General features: G+C 41.2%; 1 protein-coding gene across 3 annotated transcripts in view; it reads right to left on the bottom strand.

The window, feature by feature from the left end:
• Window positions 1-20,651, bottom strand: part of PDSS2 (decaprenyl diphosphate synthase subunit 2) — a 259,683-nt gene that overhangs the window by 22,975 nt on the left and 216,057 nt on the right. For all 3 annotated transcript variants that reach the window (XM_059176957.1, XM_059176958.1, XM_059176956.1), the window contains exon 7: window positions 3,091-3,123. In XM_059176957.1, coding sequence (XP_059032940.1) covers window positions 3,091-3,123 — 33 coding nt within the window. The remainder of the gene's footprint in view (window positions 1-3,090; window positions 3,124-20,651) is intronic.

Below are 20,651 nucleotides of genomic sequence, written 5' to 3'. Positions count from 1 at the left end.
TGCAAGAGGGAATGAATCTGGACCTCAGGTCTACAAGATAAGAATGCCCGCCTCCTCTTCCCCCCACCAAGAAGAATGTCTCCTCTCGAATTTGGAATGGGCCCGAAGAACTGACCAGCACTTATCTCAACCGCTTGCTTTCTATGAAGGAAATCAAAGGAAGACCAGAGAGGTTAAGTGATCATCAAATTTTGCAGTGAGTTGGTGGCCGAGCCTCTGCTTGGCCCAGGGGTGTGTTCTATCTGTGCATCCTATTTTTTCCTTTCTCTTAACCTCTTCAATTGTTATGTGCCTCTGTAATAAAAAATCCTATGGGAGTTCTCTGAGTCACGAATAAACATGAATTATCAATACTCTATTGCCAAGACTTTTCCTAACTTTTTTGGTTACCTTTCTTTTACTATCACAGAAAAATCTCAGCCTTTATCTCTAAGATAATATATTACAGTCTTCCCCAATTTTTTTTTAAGGTTTTATTTATTTATTTGATAGAGGCAGACACAGCGAGAGAGGGAACACAAGCAGGGGGAGTGGGAGAGGAGGAAGCAGGCTTCCCGCCAAGCAGGGAGCCTGATGTGGGGCTCGATCCCAGGGATCGATCCCTGGGATAGTGACCTGAGCGGAAGGTGGACGCTTTACTGTTTGAGCCACCCGGGCACCTCCCCCAACAATCTTTTTAGCCCTGTTTATATCCATGTTCATCAAAAGCATCCTTCCTCTCCAAGATAAAAGAACCCTATACCAGATTTTCTCCTGAAACTAACTTCATGCATCTTCTCTTTTCTTACTCTTCTATTTTCTACATTCATCCATTCCCTCTATGCCTTGCTCCCCCATTCAGTGACTCACTGTTTACCATGTGCCAAACGCGAGGCTAACCAGCAAGACAAGTAAGACACTATCCCTGCCCTCAGAGAGCTCATAGTGTGTGGTCGGTCCCATAAATGGGGCATCATAATATTAGAGGAATGGCCTGAGAGATGCATGGTGTATTAAAGAATGAAGGAAAGCACTTGATCCAGCCTGGGGAACAAGGAAGGACCACCTGTAGGAGATGATCCTAACTGAAACCTTACATAAAGAACCGGGGTAGCTGATAACGTGGGAAGGGCATTTCAAGCAGAGGGGACACTTCAAGGCATAGAAAACAGAAACAGTATGTTTTGTGTGATCCGGTGCTGCTGGAGCACAGAGTGGGAAGAGATGACGCTGGAGAGTCCCTCTAGGGGGTGAAATCATCTGGCAGCTTTGAATTTGCATTATAAACGACATGAGCCAATGACAGGTTTCCATAAATCAGGTTTATGATTTAGATAGACATTCCAGCTAGTAATGGACTTGCGGTGACAAAGTCACGAAGACCAGTCAGTAGGTTTTCCAGTCAGAAACTCAATGTAAATAATGGAAGACAGATCAGGGGGGGGGGGGTTGGATTTAAGACAACACAGGACACCAAAATGGCGTGACTTGGTAAAGAACCTGGGAGTGAGGGAGTAGGAGCTGTCAAGGGCACGTCTAAGATTCTCACAGGGTTGACTGGTAGGATAACAGGGCCAACATCAGGAGAGAGAATAAGTTAAAAGGCCAAGAGATACAACATGAGTGGACACTGATGTACACCATGGACTTTGGGTACTGACGATAGGTTGATGTAGCTTCTCTAACAAATATGTCACTGTCCTGCAGATTACTGATAATAGGGGAGGCCATGTGTGTGTAGGGTCAGGGGATATGGTACCTCTTGATACTTTCTGCCCAATTTTGCTGTGAACCTAAAACTTCTCTAAAAAATAAGGTATTTCTAAGACTACCTGACTGGCTCAATTACAAAAGTATGCAACTTTTGATCTTGGGTCATGAGTTTGAAACCCACACTGGGTGTAGAGATTACTTAAATAAACAAAACTTAAAAAAAAAAAGAAAAGGACCAGAGATGTCACGCAAGATGGTGAGTTCACTTTAAGATGCCTGTGGGAGACCCAGGAGGACATGTCCATGGCCCGAGTTCGGGTACATTAAGGCTCAAGTAGACATCTATGAAGAGTGATGCGTATGGAGGCCCTCAGTTTAGAGGTGCTCTTATCTAGTTTTTCAGAAAGGAAGCAAAAGTTTGTGTGAGAGAGAGAAGGAGGGACTGTACCTCAGTCAAGGAAAAGAGAGCAAAGGCACGGAGCCATAAGTGGACACCCCATGGGCCGTCAGGAGAGCACGAGGTTCTGGATAAGCCCCGAGAGATCACGGTGGGTTTCAGCTGTCCCACTGCTTGCCCTTACAGCTCGTATTTCTTCCTCCTTGTCTCCGAATGCAGGTGTGCTTACACCCGGGAGACTCCTGATTACTGCCTAGACCAGACGATTAGCATGTTCCTTTGGCCAAGCAGCTGTATGCGTCCCACGCTCCCGCTACAATGTTCCATTTGTCCCTGGGGGGACACAGAACGTGACCCAAGTGTGTTCAGAGGCTTGCACTGGTGCACTGCCAAGGCTGCGTGTCGGAACTATCTGTGGAGCCTTTTTTCAAATACTTCCTCCCTCCCCCTGCCTTGCTCTCTCCACCAGGGGATTTTGATCTTGGTGAACAAGGGTGTGATGCTGCACTTAGCCATGTGTTTTCAAAAGCTCCAGAGACGATGTGAAAACTACTACCTTTAGGAGTCTAAGTTAGCTCTGTGTGGTCCTTCTCACGTATTATCTAATGGCGCTAAAAAGTCAAAGATGCCAAAGGCATCTTTCTAGCAATGGTGAGTGATCTTCTCCACTTTGTTTTTCCTCATTGCACTTGCCAGAACATGACTGTATATGATGTATCCATTTAGTTGTTTATTAGTTATCTATCTCCCACACTGGACTGTAAATGTCCCAAAAGTAAACACTTCATCTGGCTTACTACTGTAGTCTCCACACCACCAAGGTCTAGATGAATGAAGTAAGCACCGGGTAAGGACACTTACCTGCGGATGCCTGTTATTTAACAGGGAACATCCCTCAACTTTGAAAGGGATGATTCTCTTCTGACCTTTCAAATATAAACAAAAACCACACACCAGACTGGAATGAATGAAACTATACAGTATGTATAAAATCTACTTACCTTAGCATAGTCTAATCTTCCTTTCTCTCGAGCCTAAAGTAGAAAGATGGGGAAATTAATTTGTTAGTTCTTTAAAAATTATTTAGTGCTTCTATAACTTGTACTTCTCCAAGAATAAAGGTTGACACTCTCTCCCTTGGCTCCCTACCATGTATCTCTTTATACATCTACATAGTTGTATCTCTATACAACTATACACAGAGCACTTTTAAACACACTGAAAAGTTGAAAGAACGGGAGAGGAAGCACACGTATATACTCTATCTAGACATGGCAGCGGCGGACATCATGACTCTTCGCCCCGCCACGCTTCAGCACGTCTTGTAAGCACAGAACGTCTCAGACATGACCACATGACTGCTACCCAATGTTAAAAACTAACAATAATTCCATATTATCTGAGATGCAATCCATATTCAAATTTCTCCTATTGTCCCAAGAATATCTTTTATAGCTTCCCCTCCCCAACCAGGATTAATCAAGATTTACACACTGCACATAGTTTTTGTATCTCAGAGGTTAGTCTTTTTTTTTTTTTTTTAAGATTTTATTTATTTATTTGACAGACAGAGATCACAAGTAGGCAGAGAAGCAGGCAGAGAGAGGGGAGGAAGCAGGCTCCCTGCTGAGCAGAGAGCCCGATGCGGGGCTCGATCCCAGAATCCTGGGATCATGACCCGAGCCAAAGGCAGAGACTTTAACCCACTCAGCCACCCAGGTGCCCCGAGGTTAGTCTTCTTTTTTTTTTTTTCATTTAAAAAAAAGATTTTATTTATTTATTTGACAGATAGAGAGTACAAGAAGGCAGAGCAGCAGGCAGAGGGAGAGGGGAAAGCAGACTGCCCGCTGAGCAGGGAGCCTGACACGGGGCTTGATCCCAAGACCCTGGGATCATGACCTGAGCGGAAGGCAGCCACTTACCTGACTGAGCCACCCAGGCGCCCCTCAGAGGTTAGTCTTTTTTTTTTTTTTTTTTTTTTAAAGATTTTATTTATTTATTTGACAGACAGAGATCACAAGCAGGTAGAGAGGCAGGCAGAGAGAGAGAGAGGAGGAAGCAGGCTCCCTGCTGAGCAGAGAGCCCGATGTGGGACTCGATCCCAGGACCCTGAGATCATGACCTGAGCCGAAGGCAGAGGCTTAACCCTCTGAGCCACCCAGGTGCCCAGAGGTTAGTCTTTTAAATCTAGACTAGACCCTTCTCATTTTTCAAGAAGTAAAAATAAAAACTATTAATTTTTTCATGAAAATCATTGACTTTTTAAAATTTTATTTTATTCTTATTTTTTAAAGATTTTATTTATTTGACACAGAGAGAGACAGTGAAAGCAGGAACCCAGGCAGGGGGAGTGGGAGAGGGAGAAGCAGACTCCCCCCTGAGGAGGGAGCCAGATATGGGGCTTGATCCCAGGATCCCGGGATCATGACCTGAGCCAAAAGTAGACGCTTAACAACTGAGTCACCCAGGCGCCCCTTGATTTTAATGTCTACACCCAATGTGGGGCTCAGATCCACGATGCCGAGATCAAGAATTGCATGTTCCACTGGCTGAGTCAGCCAGGCACTCTGAAAATCTGACTTTTTTGATTTGCCATATTATTTTTTCACTGTCATTTAACTTGTCCCTGTTTTGCTTGCAAACTGAAAGCTAGGTCCAAAAAAGCTTGTTTAAATGTTTCTGCCATGAGTACTTTATACAAAATATTACAGACTTAATACTGTATCAATTCAGGAGGCACAAAATGTTAGGCGGTCCCACTTTTAGTAAAGCTATGAATTTGATCACTTGTTTAAGGTGGTGATTATCAGATGGTTCCCCTGTAACAACATGTTTCCTCCTATATAAAAATAAGTAATCTGTGGGGCCAGTGTCTCCTCCACTTCCCTTGGCATACTTTTTATTACGTTGTATTATGTTGAAAGACCCCCCCCCCACCCCCCAGCCACCCAGAGGTTAGAGAGAAGAAAGGTAGAATTGAAAACAACATAGGGGTGGTTGGGTGGCTCAGTTAGTTAGTCATTTCACTCTTGATTTTGACTCAGGTCATGATCCCGGGTCCGTGAGGTCGCGCAAACCCCCTCATTGGGATCCACGCTCAGCACGGGGTGTGCCTGGGATTCTCTCTCTCCTTCTGCCTGCCTCCCACATCCTCTCACTATCTCTCTCTCTAAAATAAAATCTTTTTTTTTTAAAGATTTTATTTATTTATTTGACAGAGAGAGACACAGCGAGAGAGGGAACACAGCAGGGCGAGTGGGAGTGGAAGAAGCAGGCTTCCTGCTGAGCAAGGAGCCTGACATGGGGCTTGATCCCAGGACCCTGGGATCATGATCCGATCCGAAGGCAGATGCTCAACAACTAAGCCACTCAGGTGCCCCTAAAATAAATCTTAGAAAAAAAAAAAAAGACATTTTAAATGGGGTCAGACTTTATTTAAAAATATTTTAGTTATTAAAAATTTAAAATTAACACATACACTCAAATATATTATATAAATTTCCTAACATAGCAATCAGTGTATTAATCTTTGTTGATCTGTCAGCTCATTTTTGTAGACTTCAGAATAAAACTCCTGCTACCTCAGAGTAAGAACTGTTCGATTTGCAAACAGGTTAGGTCTTGAGACCATTTTGTTCCTAAGTCAAATTACTACTTGAGAGAAAAGATTTTATATAACATTCGTCTTGACTCTTGCTTCTTTAGAATCCTTTAAAAAATGTTATGCAAAGATGCCTGCGTTTTCTTTCTTATTTTCTTTAATAAGTAACTTAGAAGAAGACACTGCTCAGGTAGTAGCCACTGGCACCAACACAAACCACTCTAAGTTAAAATTGTGACTTGAATGTTTTCTATGAAACAAAAGTTTTCTGCAACCAATGTATTATAATGAAGAATTCAGGGTTTTCAATCTGCTCTTCAAATTTTTTAGGGATCTAGATTTTCAGTGAATCAGGAAGAGTTTGAACTTAGTCCTGAGATGCATTATACCACAAGGAATAGGAGTTAGTTCTTGGAGAACTGTGAAAACTAGGCTTATTCTTCCTTCTGCTCAGCTCTATTATTTTTTATTTTCCATTTTTTAAAAAAGATTTTATTTATTTATTTGACAGAGATCACAATTAGGCAGAGAGGCAGGCAGAGAGATGGGGGAAGCAGGCTCCCTGCTGAGCAGAGAGCCCGATGCAGGGCTCAATCCCAGGACCTTGGGATCATGACCTGAGCCACTTGCTCAGATATTTTACATTTACTTGTTTGTGTGTCTGTGGACATTTTTTTCCAGAATAGCTCTGTCTACACTCAAAATCCCTCTTTCTCCACTCTAATACCCACAGTTCGTTAGGGAGCCTTCAGCACGTCCGTTCAGCGCACTCATGAGCTAGCTACTAAACTTCGTTAGTGCGCGAACATGAACAGGCTTTGATCCAAGGAATAATCCATGGCTTGTGACCAAAATTTTAGCAAAAGCATTTCACAATTTGCTTAGTCTTTAAGTTCTCAAACTCCCTGCTGTCTCTTGCATTCATTTTAGGTTAAGAGATATCTGACATTGAGACCGAGCCTGTGGTCACAAGCTTTCCACCTTTTCAATTGTTCATCTTTTCCTTTGTCTCTTGCTGGTTAGTACGATTCTTCCACCACAGCACTTTTCAAAGGATGCACGAACGGGGAGCTCCACAGAAATAATTGTTTCTACTGTCCAACAAACTCATTCCCACAACAAATTGGCCATTTCCTTACTACTTTCAATTTTGTTCCCATTCTAACCAGCTTAACATTCTGCGTCTTTCAACATCCTTATCTTCCAGTGTTTAACGCAACAGGTATGTTAAAAGCGTTGAAAATGGTCTTTGTTGAAGGCTAGGAAGTGGAGGAGCTTTTGTATCTTGAGGCTGTTAGGTAAGGAGTGAGGGAGAAACCACTTAATTTATGATGACTCCAGGTGGACTTCTCCTTTTGGAGGTATGAGGTCGCTTTCCAGTTTGACTCATAAAACCAAAACCAAAACCAAAACCAAACCCAAAACCCAAACCAAAACCAACAGCTGTTCCTTCAGGTGGGAAGAACCTGATAAGATAGTGTTCATAGATAAAAACACTAGAGGGTCCTATCAGAAATTTTTGTAAAACCATTGTTTCCCTACTTGGATTATAAACAAATTATCTTAGAGAATTCTATGACTTTGAGATACTTGTGCTTTATCAATCACAAGCTATTTTCAAACTCTCTATTTTATTTTGCATAGCTAGCTTTGCTACCAACCCCTTACCCAGTAGAGATACACTTTGCTAGAGATGGCAGCGGAGAAACACCATGTATGTAATCCACATCTGTTCAATATCAGCTCTTAAATGTTTTGAAAGCTGAGAGATTAGAAGCCTACATAAAATGACAGCACGATTACCGCAGCCATTACAACCTGAACAGACTTGAGCTGTTGATATGCAGCTCCCCAGAACGTCCTTTTCATTTTATCACAACAAACATCCTGTTCTGTGAAACCATTTCATCCTTGACTGCTTTAGCTTGTACATAAAAGTATGAGTTATTTTATAAAACAAAGATGATAAAGATTTAAATCTTTTTGGTAGAGAATATATATGTATTTCCAGCCATGTGTGTTAATATCTATGTAGGTCATATACATACCTAAGAGTATATATATTTTGACACAAAATTTTTTTCACAGAAGGCTTTAAGAGCTTATAAAAATAGAGCACTTGAGAAACCAACAGCAATGGTGATTTAATCCCCTCCATAAATAATATTTCTCATTAAACAGTACCTATTCTATTTTTTTTTTTTTTTGTAAAGCAGTTAATTTAGGAGGGGCCATAGTTTCTCTTTGCCAGACAACCGCTCGTTCGCTAAATTCACCAAGCATCTCCTACGTGTCGGGTACCGCTTAGGCACTGGAGACACAGCCATGAACAGAACAGATCAAAATCTCTGCCCTCACGGAGCTTATACTCTAGGGGCTGCAGAGGCTTCACATACAATCTCCCTCTAAGACTTAGGCTCTCTGAGAAGAGACAACTTTCTCTCCTGCTTACAAGTGCATTTCATGTGTAGATCGGGACTAGGGTCAAGCACATGGCCAATAATATCTGGTGAATGAACACATAGACGGATAAGTGCTTTTTCTTTATATATGTTGGTTATGTCCTATCTATTCAGGAAAATTACGAAGCAAAGTTCATTATACTCACTCCTAGTTCTAGGAAAGTGGGGTGTCTAAGGATGTAGTTAATGTGGAAGCATTAGCTGATATTTGACAAATCATTTTCACCTGTCTTAAACAATACCATATGCTCACTGTACTGCCCAACTGCTGTTTATAAGTAGGCTAAGGAGGGAAATCTATGGACTATAAATTCGAAAAATTCATGAAAATCAAACAACAAAAGGATAGAACAGAAAAGACTGATCTAGTAGCCTTCTCATAGAAACAGTGGTTTAGTGTAATTCAGTGCCTCAACCTTGAAAGCAGTCTGTTGAAGCGGAAAGAGCCTAAAACAGACTCCTTGGGACATTTCAAGAGTCACACCTCAAAGCTTAGGGTGCTAAGAACGCCCTGCTATGGAGGAAAGCAAGTGGCTAATATCTTGCCAGTGACCACTCCAAAAAGCACTGTGCCCTCCTGGGAAGATATGATATGCTGTGTGATATGCGTGAAGATATGATATGTTAGCAACTATGATATGTTAGCAACTATGGTTTCTAGCCCATAATACGTTGATACCTCCAACAATTAAAAAATTGTTCTGTGCATTTTCATCTTCATTTTCTTCTCTGTAAAATAAGAGTGTTGAACTAGACGCTATGTTCCCAAATGTTCTCTCTCATAAATGCTGGACTGGTTACCGGAATCACCTGGATGGTTTGTTAAAAATGCAGAGCCTCAGTACCCTCGCCCTGAGTGTCTCACTCATTTGAAGATCACTGGTCTGGACCATTGTCTAACGCCCTTTTCAATTTATTTTATTCAATTTATTCTTCCATATGCATCAGTGTTTACTTCAAAGGCTAAATGAGAACAACTATATAAACTCCTTAAGTCTCAAGGAGAATGGAGTGCTATAACTTTCCCCTCTTTTTCTGACATCTGCCACTTATGTATATTTCTAGCAGAGCAAGATACTATTAAAATAACTTTCTCGCTGGGGCCCAAAATAGGCTGATATAAAATAAATCCAGACTGTATTTCAACAGCCAGCAGTCCTGAACCTCTTCCTGCCACACTGCTCGTCTCCAGAAGCCACTGTAAATTCTCCCGTACATGACAATTCCCTGCGGGCTTCATTACCAGGGTCTTTAAAAGGGATTCAGTCATCTTTTTGCCTCCTGTAGGTGTGCTTCTTGTCAATCCAGGTCAGGAGAAAAGAAAGTAATTTTTCCCAGTCTTTAGCAGTTCACAGAGAATGTGTGGTTTGAACCTTGTTTTATCTTTAAAAAAAAAAAAAAAGTGAAAATAGACAAGCTAGTGTGTCAGTGCTTACACCAGAGGCCCCCTCAGACAGCTACAGTGAGAGCTGTAAAACAATATTCTGTACGAGAAAGAGAGAGAGAAGCCAGCATTCTGAGTGAGAGGATGCACAGAGGGATTAATTCCAAAGGTTTATACACCCGTCTCTGCAGACCAAAGGCAGACAGATTCCCTGTTGGTAAGTAATGGATGTACAATGTGGTCTTTTACTTTAAGAAACAAATGCTTTCTTATAAGTCAGGTAACAAAGAAGGATTGGATGACATAAATGAACTGTTTCCAATGTTCAACTACTGCTATCTGGACTTGAAGGCTGGAGATGGAGAAACCTTTTTCTGAAAGTAGAAAGCTAATATTCCACAGCAGGGAGTCCAGAAATTGCTAGAGACTCATCAACTCTACTTACCACGTTATTCTTCCCAAATGCCAGCAGCTATATTTGGGAATAACAGTCGTTTTAAAAGAGATTCTCTTTTTAACATTTTAAGGAAAGGGGCGCCTGGGTGGCTCAGTTGTTAAGCATCTGCCTTCAGCTCAGATCATGATCCCAGGGTCTTGGGATCGAGTCCCGCTTTGGGCTCCCTGCTTGGGGAAGCCTGCTTCTCCCTCTCCCACTCACCCTGCTCTCATTCCCTCTCTTGCTATGTCTCTGTCAAATAAATAAAATCTTAAAAATAAATAAGTAAATAAAATTTTAAGGAAAACTACCTTTCGCCTCAAACTTTTTTTTCCTCAAATTTTTTAGTGGAGACAACATCATGAACACCCATTTGCCCTCTGCCTATGTTACTCAATTGCTAATATTTTGTCACCTTTGCTTTTTCTTTGGATGATCATTTGCTATCTATCTAACAGTAAGTTGTAGACCTCATGATGGCTCATCCCTGAATACTACAGCATTTATCTTCAAGAACAACGATGTTCTTCTGCATAACCACAAATTCATTATCATATCCACCAAGTTAAACGCTTCCTATAATGTCTAAGAAGTCTATACTCAAATGTTTCCAGTTCAGCCAATAGTGTTGTTCAGGGTTGTTTTCAACCAGATCCAAGGTCAAGTTAGAAATCATACATTCTTTTTGGATGTCATGGCTTTTAAATCTCTTCTAATCTACAAGAGTGCCTACACCAGGGGCGCCTGGGTGGCTCAGTGGATTAAGCCGCTGCCTTCAGCTCAGGTCATGATCTCAGGGTCCTGGGATCGAGCCCCGCATCGGGCTCTCTGCTCGACAGGGAGCCTGCTTCCTCCTCTCTCTCTGCCTGCCTCTCTTCCTACTTGTGATCTCTCTCTGTCAAATAAATAAATAAAATCTTTAAAAAAAAAAAAAAAAAAGAGTGCCTACACCACACTTTTTCTGTTCATAATACCACATCTTTTAAGAGTCCAGGCCAACTGCCTTAAAGAATGTCCCTTACCCTGGATTTGTCCAGTTGTTTTTTCGTGGTCAGATTAAATGAAAACTTTTTTTGGGGGGGGGCAAGATAACTACATACATGATGCCGTATACTTCTCCATTACATCAGGAGTCATACAATATGTTTGTCTCATTACTGGTGAAACTAAGTTTGTTCACTGCTTCTTTTTGTATTTAATAAGTAACCTGTGAGATGCTTTGAATCCGTGAATATTTGGTTGTCTTCTAAGCATTCATCCAATTGTCTTAACCTATTATCCATTAATAATCCTTGTTTGAATAAAAGATGACTTTGGTGGCTGCAAAAACAATGACACTTGAAAGGTCTTTTGCAGGAATATCATTGGCTCCTTTAGAAAAGACAGGTCTTACTGGAAAGAAAATCTCTGTGCATCTGTATTGGTAGAAAGGGGTGGAGTTTAGTGTTATACATGAATGAAAAGGCTTATCAGGGGACAGAGAAAGGGAGGAAGGGTAGGACCTCCATCCTCATCCTAGAATGGTTTGGGTAGAGTGTATGAGGATTTAGAAAGATTTAGAAAGCTTATAAAACAGGGGCACGTGGGTGGTTCAGTTGGTTAAGTGTCTGCCTTCAGCTCAGGTCAAGATCCAGGGTCCTGGGATGGAGCCCCGCATCAGACTCCCTGCTCCGTGGGGAGTCTGCTTCTCCCTCTCCCTCTGCCCCTTCCCCAGCTTGTGCTCTCTCTCTCAAATAAATAAAATCTTTAAAAAAAAAAAAAAGAAAGAAAGAAAGCTTACAAATCAGAATCTATTAGATTTGCTAGTCCCAAAGTTTAAGCAGTTGAATTTTGGTTTGGCAGGAAAAGCAGGCCTTATACCAACCCAGCTTTCCAGTTACAAAATGGGAAAGGTATCAGAATATATAGGAAGAGGGCAGGCTTCTTTGTGATCCTGATCATTCTTGCCTATTGTAAGATAGCACAGAAGGCATCTGCAAGAAGTCAATACCATTTAGAACTGGACTTCTATGTTACCCTCTCTTTTACCTGGGAAAGCTTATCTTTGGAGGGGAATGTGAATGTTTTTTTTTGTATTCTCCTTCTTGGGCTACCTGGGAAAAGAGGAAGCAACAGACAGGTGCACAGAGGTCATGGTGTCCAGTTAAAAAAAAGAGGAGGGTAGGGGTGGCTGGGTGGCTCAATCATAAGCAACTAACTCTTGATTTTGGCTCAGCTCATGACCTCATGGTTGTGGGATTGAGCCCTGACTTGAGCTCTGTGCTCAGTGTGGAGTCTGCTTGAGATTCTCTCTCCCTTTCTCTCTGCCCCTCTCCTCGTTCATACACTCTCTTGCTCAAAATAAGTAAATAAAACCTTTAAAACATAAAAGAAATTTAAAAAAGAGGAAGGACTTGCATTATCTACATAATACATTTTTCTTTATTCAGAAATCTTGTCATCCCTTTGCAAAACCTTTTTTCTTGCTATGCTTTCTTGGAATCTGGAAGAGTCACAAAATTTAAAATTTCAAACACAGACAAAATCTACCCACACTGCAGAAAGGCCAACAGCAAGGAAATCAGGCTGAACATAGAACTGAGTTGTTTCCTCCAGTGGCCAGGTTCCAATGTGAAGGACACCAACTCTGATGATGTCACAAGCTCACAATGTCAAAAACCAAATTTATGCGGCACCTGGGTGGCTCAGTGGGTTAAAAGCCTCTGCCTTCGGTTCAAGTCCTGAGTCCAGCTCTCTCCCCAGCAGGGAACCTGCTATCTCCTCTCTCTCTCTGCCTGCCTCTCTGCCTACTTGTGATCTCTGTCTGTCAAATAAATAAAATCCTAAAAAAAAAAAAAAAAAAACCACCCAAGTTTACACCAGTTTTTCCACTTAACTTTTCTATTTTTATTAATGACATGACTGTTCCTATAATCTAAGTTTAAAATCCTTGTTTTCGCCTCTGACTGCCCTCCTTAGTACACACCTGCCAGCTTCTCCCTACCATAACAATTTTCAGGCCTTGTACATTTTCTCCCCTGAAATGCGTTTATTTCTCCCCCAACCCCCAAGATTTTGAATAATCTCTACACCCAAGGGCAGGGCTTGAACCCCAACCCTAGATCAAGAGTGACATGTTCTACCAACTGAGCTAGCCAAGTGCCCCTCTCTGAAGTGAGTTTTACACTTTTCCTTCTTTTATTGCCAACACTCTGATCAGTACTTTTCTCCCTGAACTTATCAACAGGTTCCCCAAAGCTTCCTAACCAAACTCCTTCTCTCTACTATTTCCTTTTTCCTTTCATCCTATAGGACGTAGTAAAAAATATCTCCCTAAAACACATTTCACCTGGCTCAGAAACTTTCAGTGTCTGCTCCCTGACCCGAATCAAATTCATTTTCTGCAAACAAACATCCAGTCTTAATATTTTAAAGAGTAGAATTCAGGAGTCACTGAGTACATTCAGAATGTTGTGCAAACATCCCCACTATTTAGTTCCAGAACACTTTTGTCATATTGTAGCACATATCAATACTTCACTCCTTTTTATGGCTGGGTAATATTCCATAGTACGGACATACTATATTTTGTTTATCCATTCATCATTTGATGGACGTTGGGTTGTTTCCACTTCTTGGCTATTGTAAACATTGCACATCTCGACATTTATGTACATGTTTGTTTGAACCAAAATCTTTAAACACAGGCATTACATATTATTTAAGAGCAATTCTTTGCCTCTCCCTATACTGCCCTATATTTTTTCACATTCGAGCCAAACAATAATACTTGTATTTCTTTGAATACAGTGCACTTGACCACCTGCATTCCTTTTTCATGACCTCTGTTGGCTAGGAAGCCTCTCATTCTCAGCTTTGCCATTGAGATCTTCTTCTTCAAGGACCCCCTCAGAGATCACCAATTTCCCAGATCACTTCTGGACTTTCCTCTGTGCTCTCTAAATGACATCACTACAGTATTCTTTGTATTTGTGTATTTCTTTTATTCCTCTCTTTAAGAGGCCACAGACAACCTGCAGGCAATTTACTTCTATATCACCTGTACTCGAGCACTTTGTTTCCTTAAAAGTAACAGAAAACCATAAGAAATATTTTAATTTAGAAGATCTCTAGAGCCATTTCAGTCTTTGTGGTCTCATATACAGTCCCTTCAAAGGCCCAAACTGTCCACCCTCTGTGGTAGAGGATGTCAATATTATTCCTTTTGAAAGAACTCAACAAGCGCCCAGGTGACTCAGTCATTAAGCGTCCCAGGATCCTGGGATCGAGCCCCGCACCAGGCTCCCTGTTTGACAGAAAGCCTGCTTTCTCCCTTTCCCACTCCCCCTGCTGTGTCCCCTCTCTTGCTGTGTCGCTCTCTGTCAAATAAATAAATAGAAATCTTAAAAAAAAAAAACTCAAAATAACTTAAATAATTAGAAGCATATCAGGTAATGTTTACGAGGACTCTGCATTTCTCTCTTTTGTTTTAAGAATATACATTTGTTGGGACGCCTGGGTGGCTCAGTTGGTTAAGTGGCTGCCTTCGGCTCAGGTTATGATCCCAGCGTCCTGGGATCGAGTCCCGCATCGGGCTCCTTGCTCGGCAGGGAGCCTGCTTCTCCCTCTGCCTCTGCCTGCCTCTCTGTCTGCCTGTGCTCACTCGCTCGCTCTCCCTCTATGCCTGACAAGTAAATAAATAAAATCTTAAAAAAAAAAAAAAGAATATACATTTGTTACGTTCATGTACACCAGCCTTGACTAGCGATCTTTGCTTCAGGTTTTGAATGAGAAATAACAGCCAGATACCTAGGGATGAGTGAGTTACAGCTCAGCACTGGTAAAATGTAGTTCACTTAAGGTAGTTTATGGCCAGTTATGACAGTGTCAGAATGTCACAAGCCTAAGTGACATTTCAGTACTTTCAGAAATAGCCAGGAGAATATAATCATAATTCCTATCTCTTCAGTGACTTATAATGGCCACAGAAAACTAGAAGGATCATTAAAAATAAAGCTTGCTGACCTGCAGCAGCCCCCGGACTCCCTGAGAGAGTCAGAGCTCTGTGGCTCTCTGAAGGATTCTACTTTCTTTTATTATGAATCAAAATGGTAACAGAGTAATGACTTCACCTCCCTCGGGTGAATCACCCATTCACTCAGTATTTTTACCTGATCATTATTTTTCAGCAGCGACAAATTTAAATTTAAAATTAAGGTAGAATGTAGTATGGAAACATTGTTCAACAAATATTTTTCAGCTGTTTTAGGTTTGGCCTAGTGCTCTTAACTGCCTCTTACAAAAGGGGTGTGTGTGTGTGTTTGTGTGTGTGCACACACGAACACACACGCGCACCTGCCTGTTAACGGGTGTGATGGAAGACAGCTATCTAAGCTATCTAATCTTGAGACTTAGGGAGTTGAGGAGGAGGTAGGAGGGCCTGATATGAAAAATTCCAGAAGTTTCTTCTTCCTGGCTTCACAATGATGTTGAATGGGCATTAAGGGTATGTGATCTCGTCTTCCCTGCAATGTCTAGTCATTAAATCTCACTCTCTCCAAGCAGGAAATCGAAAGGGTAGATGGGACACAAACCTGTCTGAGTAGAGCAGGGAAGTAATTTTACATGTGATAATAAGAAATCATAGGTGACTTCCATCATTGAGAGCAAGACTTTTCCATTTCTCAGTGTCAAAGCTAGTATCAAGCATCTAATAGAGATTAATATTTTTCTTATAATTCACTTCTTACCTAAGAGACCTATTTCTTAGATTTATTTGAGAGCTGAAAGTGACCGCAGAATGATCTAGTTCAACAGCATCATTTTACAGAAAATAATAACAAGGACACGAAAGACTGTGATTAAGGTTATATAGATGCTAGCTGAGTCCGAACTAGAATCAAGGTCTTCCAAAACCTGGTTCTCTCCATTTCTGCTACACCAACTTGACTTTTTCTATTTAACAAAGCAGAGCTGCCATGAACCAGTATAACTCTGTGAAAACCATACCATACACACTTTTTTGACGAGTATTAACTGGATGACTATTCCAAGTAAGTAACTATGTCAGCTGCCATAGATAATTCAAAGGTGAATTCATTGTTACCCTTAAGGATCGTGAAATAAAATTCAACACCTGAGGAGGAAAGGATCACAAAAATGCAGTGGGGGTAAGTATCAGGAAAACCTGGAAAGAGAGTATTAGAACTAATTTCAGGATTAATAAGCAACCTCCTTAAGATTTAGGATAGAAAGTCCCTCTCGAGTATTATACTAATTGTGTCCCCTAACTCTGACTAGGGGGCACTCACAGAACATTATCATCATTGAGAGCTTTATATAAACATGAATATTATAATTTAGAAGATAAAAATAAACTCAGGTAAGGAGGCTTTAACCTGAGGAATGTTTCCCCTTGCACGACAACAACCAACTTCCTAGTTCTTATTTATTTCAGATGAATGAATCTTCTCTTCACTAGTAATCCTGTTCATGACTTAGACATGGAACTCTAAGAAGGGCCTGAAGCTAACTGGAGAAAATCACATGGTCTGGTGGGGCTGTGAGATGGACCATAAGCTGCCAGGCTTTCCGAAACGATGAGGTTCTAGGCAGTATCACAGGGAACCTAGTTTGGTGGGCAGGACATCATCTGCTCACAGACATCATCTTGGCAGGGTTTGCTGACCTCTGGACAAGATCTATTTGGTTTATTTGGGTTACTGCCTAAGGCACTGGCTATTTGGAAAGGATATCCCTCTGAAAAGTTAAAATCAAGTTGGAGACAGAGATTTGGGACTATTTCACCAGCTGTTTAGGAAATCCTGGATTCTCATGTTGTCTACATTTAAGACTTTGTATGCTTGCAAAGAAACCAAAAATTAAATATGTCCCTTTTCTGTGAAGCTTCTTTAAAATTCACATCTCCGAGATATATATATATATATATGTATGTATGTATATGTAAATAGCCAAGGGAGAGTTGGTAGCTTCCATTCAACATATTTAGCTGGATCTTTTCAACCAAAATGTAAATCTGCAATGTATTCTAATGTAACCCAATTAGAGTTACTAACACCATCTGTATATATATTTTTGGTTCAGCTATCAAAAAACACACAAATACACCCCAGTAATACAATATTCAATAGTTGTATATTTCATTGTACTGTACTTCATTTAACCTTTTTTGTATTTTTTTAAAAAGATTTTATTTATTTATTTGAGAGAGAGACATAGAGAGAGAAGGAGTAGGACGGGGGAGGGGCAGAGGGAGAGGGAGAAGCAGACTCCCCGGTGAGAAGGGAGCCTGATGTAGGGCTCGATCCCAGGACTCCAGGATCACCTGGAGTGATCAGAAGGCAGATGTTTAATCAACTGAGCCACACAGGCATCCCCTTTTTTCTATTTTTAAATGGGCCAATTTTTACTTTTTTCTTTTTAGAGTTACTATTTTAGTGCATATTTTAATAGGTAAGTCTTTGTTCACATCTGATCTTTCTTGGAGGATAGATTATTAGAAGTAGAATTACAATAGGAAATATACAATTTTAAACTATATGTTTTTAAATAAAAGCAAACACTGTATTTAAAAAGCCAACTTTAGGGGCACCTAGGTGGCTCAATGGGCCCAGTGTCTGCCTTTGGCTCAGGTCATGATCCCAGAGTCCTGGGATCCAGCCCCATGTGAGGAGGCTCCCTGCTCAGTGAGGAGTCTGCTTCTCCCTCTGCCCCTCCCCCTGCTCACTCTCTCTCTCTCTCTTAAATAAATAAATAAAATCTAAAAAAAAAAAAAAAAGCCAACTTTAAGACTTCTAACAAAACAACCTAGCACTCTCCAGACCTTATCTGTTCTGTGTCCCTCTGTTTAGCTGTTTCTTTTGCTGTCTACCTTCAAACAGTGCTTTTCCTTGATTTTAAGTTGCAGACATTATCTACTGATTCTACCATGAAAAAAATAATTACATTTCTTACATGATGAAACATACTCTTTTTCCCTACCTTCCTTCCACTGATTACCCTCTTTGGCTTAAATCGACATTCTGTATTTATATTTTTATGCTGTATAAATATTATTCTCTAAGCCATGTAGAGTATTATGTTGTATTTCCTTTCTTATACATTGAAAATTCTTTCACAACAGCTAATAACTGCTCATCTTCATTCATAAGTTTAATGTGGCTGTTTTAAAACCTGGCCCCAAACTCTCTGACATTCTTCCCATCGCCAGGTGAGCCTACAAAATGCTCTTGATTGTGGGCGGGCTTGTAGAGTGTTCGATAAGACACAATGGGAATGACTGCGTGTGACTTCTGAGGCTGGTTGGAGAAGAAGATGCAGTCTCCACCTGGTTTGCTGGAACACTGGTGTTTGGAGTTCTGAGCTGGCAAGGAAGAAATCCGACTGTTCTAAGGCTGCCATGCTGCAAGGAAGCCAAGCTAAATGGAGGAACCACGCGTGAGCACTCTGGCTGGTCAGCAACGTAGTCTTGACATCCCAGCCCAGGTGCTAGCGTGAGCTGAGTCTCCAGATGCCTCCAGCGCCCAGCACTGCTGAGTCACCTCCCCACTCCGGGGCATTCTAGCTGAGGCCTCCGATGTCAGGGGGTAGTCATCTCAGTGTGCTGTCCAAACTCCTGACTCATAAAATTCACAAACGTGATTACATCGTTATTTTAAACAGCAACACTTAGTTTTCTAGGTATCTCCGTATTTGTCATTAATTCTCAACACGGTGAGCCTGGGTGGCTCAGTAGGTTAAGTGTCTGCCTTCAGCCCAGGTCATGATCTCAGGGTCCTTGGACTGAGCCCTGCGTTTGGCTCTCTGCTCAGCGGGGGGTTTGCTTCTCTTCCCCCCTTGGACCCTTCCCCTGCTCGTGCTCTCTCTTTCTCTCTCAAATAAATAAATAAAATCTCTCTCTTTTTAAAAAAAGATTTAAGGGGTGCCTGGGTGGCTCAGTGGGTTAAAGCCTCGGCCTTCGGCTCAGGTCGTGATCCCAGGGTCCTGGGATCGAGCCCCGCATTGGGCTCTCTGCTCAGCAGGGAGCCTGCTTCCTCCTCTCTCTCTCTCTGCCTGCCTCTCTGCCTACTTGTGATCTCTGTCTGTCAAATAAATAAATAAAATCTTTAAAAAAAAAGATTTAATTTATTTCTAAGAGAGAGAGAGAGAGACAGTGAGAGAGGGAACACAAGCAGGGGAGTGGGAGAAGGAGAAGCAGGTTTCCTACTTAAGCAGGGATCCCAACACTGGGCTCGATCCCAGGCCCTTGGATCGTGACCTGAGCCAAAGGCAAATGCTTAACAACTGAGCCACTCAGGCGCCCCAAAAAATAAAATCTTAAAAAAAAAAATCCTCAATATGGTCAAGCATATTAGTTTCATTGTTTTCCTTAGAAAAATCTCTCCTGGAGATCTCTGTCCTCTTGTTCCAATCTGGACTGGAGGCATCACCATCAGCCTAGGACGTGCTTGGATGAGAGACAGAGTGGCATGTCACTTGTTACTTAAAGATGTGAGCCCGGTGGCAAGGCTGCCTGGGTTTGAATCCTGGCTCCGCTGCTTGCTAGCTGTGTGACTGTGTGCAAGTTAATTTCTCTGTGCCTCAGGCTCCTCATTAGTAGAGGGCTTGGCACATAGTAAGTTCTCTTATTGTTGGCATTATTAGTTTATTATCCTTCCTTTCATGTTGTCCCAGGAATTCGCACTGCCTCCAGCCTATGTCTGGATCCCCTAGTTCCTAGATTCCATGTCTTTCTCTTTCTTGGTTACTTCCTTATTTTAATAAAACACATCACTCGAAATACATCTCTTGAAAAAAAGATGCTTGGGAGATAAAATTTTTCGAGACCTTGTATATCTGTTTTGAATTGTCTTTATTTAACACCACACTTGATAATGTGACAGTCATAAAAGTCTAAGTTGGAAACAATTTTCTCTTTGAATGTTGAAGCTATTAGTCCATTGTCTTAAAGCTTTCAGTGTCACTACTGAGAGGCCTTTCTGATTCTCCATCCTTTGTATGGTAGGTTTTTCTTTTTCTTCCTGGAAGTATTAGGTTCTTTTTTCATTCCCATTGTTGCAAAATGTGATAATGATGTGACTTGGTATGAGTCTTTTAAAATTAATTATTTAGGGCACCATTTCAATTTGGGAACTTAAGTCCTTCAATTCTCAGGACTTTTCTTTATAATTTTTTTTTGTTGTTGTTAATTTTTCTTACCTCCATTTTCAGTTTTCTTTCCCTGGGATCCCTAATAAATCTAGGATCTGTTGAATTGGTTCTCTAATTTTCTTATCTCTTTTGCTAACCTTCTTATTCAACTTTCTGGGAAATTTTCTCATTTGTATCTTCTATGCTTCTGATTTAAAAAAATTCTGCTTTCATATTTTTGTATCTAATGATTCTCATTTCTTATTCTTGGATTGTCCCTTTTTATGTATCATCTGTTCTTATTTCATGAACTTAATGTCTTTTCTCATTGAGTAGATTGATTATAGTGCTTTTGGAATGTCTTTCTTTCTTTGCATGGTCTGTTTCCTCCAAGTTCCCTTTCCATCAGTTTGCTTTTGACTCATTCCCTCATGGCACAGGCTTTTCTCAAATGCCCAGAGGTCCTCTATTACCTACTCCATTTCAGTTGGATATTCTGTGCACTTGGGTACTCTTGAGGCTTGACAACTGGTGGGCCTCCCCGTAGGAGG

The sequence above is a fragment of the Mustela lutreola genome, chromosome 6 (genome assembly GCF_030435805.1).
Source record: "Mustela lutreola isolate mMusLut2 chromosome 6, mMusLut2.pri, whole genome shotgun sequence".
Taxonomy (NCBI): domain Eukaryota; kingdom Metazoa; phylum Chordata; class Mammalia; order Carnivora; family Mustelidae; genus Mustela; species Mustela lutreola.
This window is presented reverse-complemented; position numbering and strand designations above follow the sequence as displayed.